This window comes from Arabidopsis lyrata (genome assembly GCF_000004255.2).
Source record: "Arabidopsis lyrata subsp. lyrata unplaced genomic scaffold ARALYscaffold_1, whole genome shotgun sequence".
NCBI lineage: Eukaryota > Viridiplantae > Streptophyta > Magnoliopsida > Brassicales > Brassicaceae > Arabidopsis > Arabidopsis lyrata.
This window is the reverse complement of record NW_003302555.1, coordinates 23,566,254-23,575,832: the sequence shown is the minus strand read 5'-3', so window position 1 is coordinate 23,575,832 and position 9,579 is coordinate 23,566,254. Positions and strand designations below refer to the sequence as shown.

Here is a 9,579-nt window from a genome sequence, read left to right as displayed (position 1 = left end):
TTTTTCACAAAATAAAAGTCATAAAAAGTAGGGAAATTGTTAAAAATGCCCCTTTTGGTGTGCCCCTTTTCAAAAATGCCCCTTTTAGATGTCTATTTTCAAAAATGCCCCTTTTTAAATTTGAAATTTTTATAAAGTTTTATTAGGTTTATAAGGTACTTATGGATTGTAACTACTACTTGAAGACTCGATCCAAGTATTTATAAGGTTTTATAAGGTGTTTTTAAAGGTTTTACAAGTTATTTTAAAGGATTTTTAAGGTTTTTAAAAGGTTTTACAAGATATTTTAAAGGTTTTTAAAGGTATTTAAAATGCATTTATAAGGTATTTATAAAGTATTTATAAGATTTTAGATACATAGAAATGTAGTTTGTGTATGTTTTCATAATGTTACATACATATTTGGGTAAATCTTATATTTTAAGAGCATTTTTTATAAGGTTTTAAAGAAGGGGCATTTTTGAAAAGTGGCATTGAAAAAGGGACATTTTTGCAAAAGCCCCTAAAAAGTATCATCAAATAGAGAGATTGTTTGGAAAACTTTATGAGATTAATCAACAAGGTTATAGAAAACTTTCTAGCCATGTTTAGAATCTTTCATTTATTTACTTTTAAGATTTTATTAAAGTCATCAAAATAAAAAAAATTAGAATCCAATAAGGAAAAAAATTAGGAGGAAATTTTACATTCCTAAATTGTTTTACTATTTAAAGTATTGTTTGATATACTTCCTTCTTATTCCTAATTTTTTTACCATAAATCAGAACCAATATTAATCTATATATAATAGCAATCTAATAAATACCATTTGCACATCTGAACAGTTGCGTCTTTTTATCGCAACCTTTCGTTTAAATCTGTTATTTTTTTACGGTTATGTCTTTTTATTGAATTTTCTCTTTGAATTTTCGTTGAATTATTTACGGTTATAGTTGTTCAATTACAGTCGTATCTTTTCAGTTTACAATTATATCTTTATAGTTGCATTTATTTATTTAAAGTTACGTCTTTCCATTATATAATTTCATTGCATTTTTTGTATAGTTAGTAATACTACGAAGTTTTTTGACATCAACCATTATACTACATATCAAATTGGTTTTATTAACCAAAATAACAACCTCAATAAATGCATTTTGCACTTTGGGAACGGTTGTCTCTTTACCGTAACTTTCCGTTAAAATATTAACGGTTATTTTTTCGGGTGTGTTTTTTATCGTAACTCTTCATTAAAATATTGACGTTTTTTCAGTTGTGTCTTTTCATTGCAACTTCCCGTTAAAATATCGGTTGTTACTTTATTCGTTTCTGTCTTTTTATCGCAGTTTTCCATTAAAATATTGACGGTTATTTTTTCTCGGTTGTGTCTTTTTATCGCAATTTTCCGTTAAAATGTTGACGGTTATTTTTTCTCGGTTGTGTCTTTTTATCGCAACTCTTCGTTAAAATATTGATGGTTAATTTTTTAGTTGACGGTTATTTTTTGGTTGTGTCTTTTTCTCGCAACTTTTCGTTAAAATATTAATGGTTACTTTTTTCGTTGACGGTTATTTTTTTGTTGTGTTTTTTTCTCGCAAATTTCCGTTAAAATATTGACGGTTACTTTTTCGTTTCTGTTTTTATCATAACTTTTTGTTAAAATATTGACGATATTTTTTTCTCGATTGTGTCTTTTTTTGTCTGTTAAAATATTGACGGTTATTTTTTTCTCGATTGTGTCTTTTTATCGCAATTTTTTGCTAAAATATTGACAGTTATTTTTTCTCGGTTGTATTTTTTTTTCGCAACTCTTCGTTAAAATATTGACGGTTACTTTTTTCGTTGGCAGTTATTTTTTCGGTTGTGTCTTTTTATCGTAACTTTCCGTTAAAATATTGACGGTCATTTTTTTTGTTTGTGTCTTTCTATCACAACTTTCCGTTAAAAGTTTGACGGTTATTTTTTCTCAGTTGTGTCTTTTTATCGCAACTCTTCGTTAAAATATTGACGGTTTTTTTTTTCGTTGACGATTAATTTTTTGATTGTGTCTTTTTATCGCAACTTTCCGTTAAAATATTAACATTACTTTTCTCGTTTGTGTCTTTTTATCGCAACTTTTCATTAAAATATTAACGGTTATTTTTTCTCGGTTGTATCTTTTTGTACTAGCTCTTTGTTAAAATATTTACGGTTACAATTTTTTATTGATGGTTATTTTTTCGGTTGTGTCTTTTTATCGTAACTTTCAGTTAAAATATTGACGGTTTTTTTTTTTTGTTTTTGTCTTTTTATCGTATCTTTTTGTTAAAATATCAACGGTTTCTTTTTCTCGGTTGTGTCTTTCTATCGCAACTTTCCGTTAAAGTATTGACGGTTATTTTTCTCGGTTGTGTCTTTTTATCGCAACTCTTCGTTAAAATATTGACGGTTATTTTTTTCCGTTTGTGTCTTTTTATCGCAATTTTCCGTTAAAATGTTGACTGTTATTTTTTCTCGGTTATGTCTTTTTATCGCAACTCTTCATTAAAATATTTACGGTTACATTTTTCGTTGACAGTTATTTTTTCTGATATGTCTTTTTATCATAAATTTTCGTAAAAATGTTGACATTTACTTTTTTTGTTGTGTCTTTTTATCGCAATTTTTCGTTAAAATATTGACGGTTATTTTTTCTCGGTTGTGTTTTTTATCGCAACTTTCCGTTAAAATATCGACGGTTATTTTTTCTCGGTAATGTCTTTTTATCGCAACTCTTCGTTAAAATATTGACGGTTACTTTCTGTGTTGACAGTTATTTTTCTGGTTGTGTTTTTATATCTTTTTGGTTTTGACCCGCAAGAATTTTTCCTCTCTATATTATAACTCTTCTTAGTTATTTTGTCATTTATAAATAATTTTATATTCACAAAAAATGTTTCAAAAGTGTTTTTAATCATAATTTTTTTTTTTTACATTTTTATTCATAATTTTTTTTTATATCTTTAGATAATATTTACGATATAACTTTAAGACATAGTTAATTTTATGTAATAATTCAATTATTTGAATATATTATAATAATAGTTTAATACATAAACGTAATAAAATATATTTGTTGAAAATGAGTTCCCCGCGATATCGCGGGGTTCATAACCTAGTGTATATAAGGCCAACGTAATTCATCGTCTTCATTTGGAATCATATAACAAACATATTCTCATCAAACTAGATTTCGATCAAAAAGGAACAAACTTTTACTTTTTTTGCACAAATATCTTTCAATTTTTGTGAAATTTTTCCTTTTTCTTTTTCTTGTAAGTAAAACTTTTCGTTGAAGCATTAAAAGTTTAAAACCTTTCAACCAAAAAAATAAAATAAAATTTGAAACACAAAAAATTAGTACTTTGAGAATTATTCGCAACGGGTGCTTCAAAAGAAACAAGATGGGCTTGGCTACCTGCAAACGATGGTCTGTATACCAGGAATGGTCGAAATACTCCTACAGATTTGAAGGATGATAAATTCTTTACTCATGGCGCGCGTTTCCATTGTTGAAGTGACTGCTATAGGTGAAATTATTTTGTCAAGAAGAAGAAGAAGAAGACAATCATCGGAGTTAGGTGAAAGCAATAGGCATGCAAGTTTTAATTTTGAGGTAGCGGGAAATTAAACCTGCATCGTTAGCTTGGAAGAGGGTTTCAGTGCAAGTAGATTGATTTTTTTTAATATATTTTGAACGCCTCTAGTTCAAACCTGAACTTTGGTTTAATTCGACTCCTTTATGATGGATTGAGAAATTCCCAAATAAATTAAGCGGACAAACACAAGTATTGATCCAAACTGATTCATAAATTTTGGTATCAGAGTACCCGAAATCGACTGTTACTGAGTTGAAATTACAAAGGGTAGAATACACGACGCAAAACTCAACATAGCAACATCCATCATCTACACAGGAGTCACGTTTATCAATGTAGAGAGGAAAAGATAAGTCGTTGTTTACCTTACACAAAGCTCAAATTTGGAGTCTTCTTTAGTCGATCTTCTTGCTCCCGAGCAGTTTCATTTTCTCTGGTAACATGCCATGGATGAACAAACAAATTGATGATACCAACAAAACCTTGGAAAGAGCAGTTATTGTGAAGGAAGAAGATCCCGTGGTTGCAACAAAGTTATGATAGAGAGTAATCAGTATGACTATGGCAATGAGAGTCTGCTTTTTCCATTGAATTGTATCAGTAACTGCAAATGCCATCAATAAGACTTTCTCAGTATATGAGCCACGATTACTAGTGTTTCAATTATCTAATCTAACATGGATGTTTTGGTACGCTATCAGGTTCAGGTTCAGGTTCAGGTTCAGGTTCAGGTTTTAACCAAAAGTAAATCCATTAAAAACGTATTCAAACATGTTTTGGTTTCCGCATTGATTATTTCGGTTCAGATCGGTTTATCCCGATTGTAAAACTCCTAATCCAAAGCATGCAATCACCATGGTATGACTTTTGACACCTTCATATGATTTTATCTCAAAGCAGAAAAAATCAAGAGACGTACCGTCTGTTTTGGGTTGATTTTGAGCTGCCAAGTGTGAGAACGAATCTATTGTCCTCTTTATACCTTCCTAGAATTACAAAAGAAGAACAATGAAAGTGCAAGGGTAAGCAATGCCGAAGCAGAATATATATCGATCTCTGTTTCAGATGAAAGAAAAGATTGTATAAACCTGAAGTGGGACAACGGGAGCATAGCCTAAACGATCCTTTGCTTTAGAGGAATCAAAAGTTCTGTTGCAAGAGAGTAGCCTAACTCTAGAAGGTGTTAGCACTGGTACTTTCATCCCATATGGTCCGAGTAATTTATATGCTAGTTCCACAAGATATGCTATTGGCATCATGAGACTTGCAGGTATCTTTATACTTGGCCTGAAAACATATAACAATTTACCAACTTCTATTAGTTCATCATGAATAGACATTAATCAAAAGTACTCAGGTGATTGTTTTTTTACTTAGGTTGGGTAGGAAACAGATAAAAAAGGAAACGAGATATCTAACTACGACTAACATCACAACAGACATAGAAAACCCCAAAAGGTGGAAGAACCTTCTTTGAGCTTTTGTTAAAGAAAATATACCTCGCATAGCCAAGTCCTTCAAGAAGCTGTGACATAAACTCCCAAAATTTAATTGGCTCCATGTTGGTAATGAAGTATGCCTGCACAGCCATTTCATGTCAGATTCATATACATTCCCTGACTAGAGTAAGAGGAGATGATTCATTTCTATCAGAAAAATGCCATAATTCTAGATATTGTGGGCTGTTTACTTTCGAAAATCAGCACATATTCACAACCTACATGTAGTCTGTCACCTTAAAACCCAAACTAAGTCCAAGAAAAGCAACGGTGACAATTTAAATGTCCAAATACAACCAGACTGGAGCCAAACTCGTATATATGTTTGCAGGAAATGACATCCAACTTTCCGACTCTCTTAATTCCCTAAGGAGCAGACATAAGGTTGCGCGTTTTTTATTCATTCAGTTGCCCCAATGCTTTCATTCATTACAGTTAAGAACGTTTTAACAGACAGGGCTAAAGGTATTTATATACAATAAAATTACAACAGCAGCAAAACATAGTACCACTGTGATATTAGATAACTACAACATGGAATCAACTGAAACCAAATACCTGGCCTGCAGCTTTAGCACATACTTCTCCTCCTGATGCTAGTGCTCGCTCAGCACAGACATGGGCGTGCACAACATTTTCAACATAAGTGAAATCATAGAAGTTACTCCCATTACCTATAATGAACTGGACAATAAAGAATCCAAAACATAAGCGTAAACTAAATTATTGAATGTGCAAGACAAAGCAAAAGACATGAGACAATGCATCTTTAGCTTTTTATCATTTTATTGAGATCGTTCTTTTCTTAAGAAGCACACCATTTTTTTAGATAGATAAACACATCTACAAAATATCAGATCTTTCAATATGTAGCATGGTCACAAGTAAGATACACCACATATAGAAGGCCAAAGAGATAAACAAAGAAAATAGATCCAACCTTGGATTTCCCAGCCCTGGCAGCAGTAACAAGCGATGGAACCATTAATTTATCACCAGGACCAAATATGCTGCTAGGACGTATGCAACAAGTGAGTAGTCCATTTCTTCCATTTGCTTTCAAGATCAAAGCTTCCCCTTCAGCTTTAGTTGCTGAATATGAGTCATTATGCTGAAACAATAGAGTTTCCCAGTAAACAGCTACACAAGCAAATGATGCATCCAAATTTTCACATAATCCTGTCAAGTTATGAATAATATAAGAAAGACCTTGGGTGGGTACGGCATTGATTCATCGGCATTCAAAGTACCATGGACCCCGTCAAACACGACACTCGGAGAACTTGTATAGATTAGCCTCTTTACTCCAACCTCAATACAAGCATCAATGACATTTGTTGTCCCTACCACAAAGAAGTCCGGAAAAAAAAACAATCAAAACTAAATCCTCAGTTCTAAACAGAGAGAAAATTTACAAATTGAAGTTTCTTCAAACCTTGAACATTAACTGAGTACTGAAGCTGGTGATTGTTAATCGATGAATCTGGAGCTGCCATATGAAACACAACTTCTGCTCCCTGAAAACCTATTCCACTATATCTTCAGCTACCAAAACATCGAAACGAATTCGACGAATCACTGAACTAAATCGAATTCGAAGCAAAACTACCTTTGACAACTTGAGATTTGTTCCGGAGATCAGCGGAGACGTATTGAACTCTACCGGATCTAATTGCTTCACCGAGAAGTCCAGTCTCCTCATGAGGCTCGAGCACTATCGCCGGAGCTAAATCGGCGATACGTACATGGAACATCTCGTAGCGGACCAGCATTTCTACAAGATGTCTTGCAGCGAATCCTCTACCACCGGTAACGACGCACCATCGCTCAGTCTCTGTAACTTCCATCGCCATTGTCTTCTCCACTGAACTATTCAAATCCAAAAGTAGAAGCAATGTTCATAATGTAATCTTAAGTTTGAATTCAAAAATTGATGAGGCAAAACCGAAACTATAATACTAATAAACAGATAACAAGAGAAAGAGAAGAGACGAGCTTAAATTGAAGCTGTTACATTTTCCGGCGAGGCGGAAATCGACGGCGTTGGGGTCACTGGTAGAAGTCAACGGCGAGAGCGACGGCGTTCGATGATATATACTGAGAGGAGATAACAAATAAAAAACTTGTAAATTTTAGATGAAATCGAGGTGGTTTTTAATTTTTTATTTTATTTTTTGAAATCTGAATAATTGCATTTTTTTAACACATTTTGCATAATTTATTGTTCTTTAAAATTTCTGTAACCAAAAAGCAAAAACTTATTTAAATTGTTTTAAGTTTTACTACTTATACTAAATTTTAACCCGCAGTACACCGCGTGATGATTTATATACTGAAAATAGTAATTTTAAAAATTTAATTATTATGTATTAAATATATTTTTTTAAATAATATCATTTTATAAGATACTAGATCATGATTCGTGCTGTACAGCACACAAGATTAAATATTTTGTATGAATCAAATTGTATAATTTGTTTCAAAATATAATAGGATAATATAGTTTGCAAGTGATGCCAGATAATAGTATAGGATTTTCATTACTATTGTTTTTATTACTATTTGAATATAATGTTGTATTAGACTGACTTGGTATCAAAACATTATGTTAAATGTGTTGATTTGTATATAATTTATATGGTGTGTAATTTTTGTTAAGATAAAAGATTAAATTTGTTTGTATGAGAGGCTTTATATTTTGGGCCAAATTAGATTTATATTTGCATTGTGTCATAGTTTAATTCGTGGGCCCAATTGTGTTGTTTGAAAGATAAATAAGTCATATATTAGTTAGAGTGGTTTATATTTAATTATCTAAAAAAAAAAATTAAATCCCCCAAAAAAATAGAAAATAAATAACAAAATCTAAAAATTATCTGAAATTGAGAAGAATTTTTTGTCTGTGACGGCATCTGACAATGGTTTCAAATTGCCATAAATCTTCATCTTCGATTTCTGTTTATAATCCTTTATATTCTAACATCTTCAAATTTGCATCTGACAATGGCATGCAAATTGGTAAACGAAGTGATAAAGATTGTTGTGAAAGGATCAAACATCTTCGATTTCTTCAAATCGTCAGAAGCAAGGGAATTTGAACAGGTTACCTATGAGTTAATTAACAGGAGTGTAGCGACTAACTATAGCCATTTGTTTTGTATTTTTTTTGTAAGATATGAGAAAGGAGACTGATATGATTTCCGTGAGAAAGATACTAATATCGCAAATCTACATGGTTATTTATAGTCATAGATCGTTTTTGATAATTAGGAGATTCGCAAATATATTAGTTAGGTTAAATTAGTTAGGTAATATTTTGGAAAAGTTATATTCTAGATTATTTGGAATATAGAATCACAACTTATATAACAAAGAGATTTGATATGAGAATGGAGACTGATATGATTTCCGTGAGAAAGATACTAATATCGCAAACCTAACATGGTTATTTATAGTCATAGATCGTTTTTGATAATTAGGAGATTCGCAAATATATTAGTTAGTTTAAATTAGTTAGATAATATTTTGGAAAAGTTATATTCTAGATTATTTGGAATTTAGAATCACAACTTATATAACACAGAAATTTGACAATCTTTCTAAATCTTTTTAAGGAAATTGAATATAACCAAATAATGACCCATTGACCCGTGGTACATCGTGGGGCTATATTTAAAAAAAATCAAAATGTAATTGTTTAGTAGATTAACTATATATATGACCTAATATTTTGAATTTCCTAAATATATAACTCTCATATTTATATATTATTTAGTGTACAAATACTATGTTTGAGGATTACTGTTTTAAAATATAGGAACGATAACATACAGTTCATTAAGTTAAAATCTAGATTATACCCGCGGTTCACCGCGGATCAATTTTTTTATAACTAAAATTTTAAATTATATTGGTTTTGTTAATATTTTTGGTTTTGTTTAGGTATTATTTATTTAAGTATATCAATTTATATTTTTTTAATCTATGGTTGTTTTTCTTATCTTTTTTTTTTTTGTCAACCACACATTCATTAAAAAACAACTCCATGATTGGTTGCCCAATTAGGAGGAGAAGAGTTTACAAAAGTAACATCAGAAAATAAAAGTCTAGAAGAACGGGCTAAGCAGTCCGCCTTAACATTACATAAACGAGAAATAAGAGAAAGCGAGAAGAGGGGAAAGGAAACACGGAGCAAATCCAAATCATCTAGCAGATTGGAGAACGCGGGCCATTTTTCAGGAGACTGTACCATCGAGACTAACTCAGAACAATCTGTTTCAAACGCCTGACAATCAATCCTTCTTGAAAGGATGTTCTTCATAGCCCAAATTAAAGCCTCCAACTCCGAGTGAAGGGAGGAGGGGGATCTCCGATGGCATTTTGCACCAAGCAACAAAGTTCGATCAGTTCCTTGAAAACACCACCATCCTATACCCATAGTTGGGTCCGAGAATTTCCAAGATCCATCAATCCGACATCTTATA

At 31.6% G+C, this 9,579-nt stretch overlaps 1 protein-coding gene across 3 annotated transcripts; it reads right to left on the bottom strand.

Moving 5' to 3' along the window:
* Positions 1-3,786: 3,786 nt before the first annotated feature.
* On the bottom strand, positions 3,787-7,214 carry LOC9327409 (3beta-hydroxysteroid-dehydrogenase/decarboxylase). 3 transcript variants are annotated; one of them, XM_021014267.1, is made up of 10 exons: positions 7,110-7,214; positions 6,705-6,964; positions 6,531-6,620; positions 6,305-6,438; positions 6,036-6,206; positions 5,654-5,779; positions 5,096-5,175; positions 4,685-4,883; positions 4,516-4,582; positions 3,787-4,200 (listed from the first exon to the last, which is right to left on the bottom strand). In XM_021014267.1, the coding sequence occupies exons 2-10, from the start codon at positions 6,946-6,948 to the stop codon at positions 3,992-3,994; spliced, it is 1,320 nt and encodes a 439-aa protein (XP_020869926.1). In that variant the 5' UTR covers positions 6,949-6,964; positions 7,110-7,214; the 3' UTR covers positions 3,787-3,991. The 3 variants fall into 3 exon arrangements, with proteins under 3 accessions (XP_020869926.1, XP_020869928.1, XP_020869927.1); XM_021014269.1 differs by having other exon boundaries at positions 3,787-4,029; XM_021014268.1 differs by having other exon boundaries at positions 6,705-6,959.
* Positions 7,215-9,579: the final 2,365 nt, after the last annotated feature.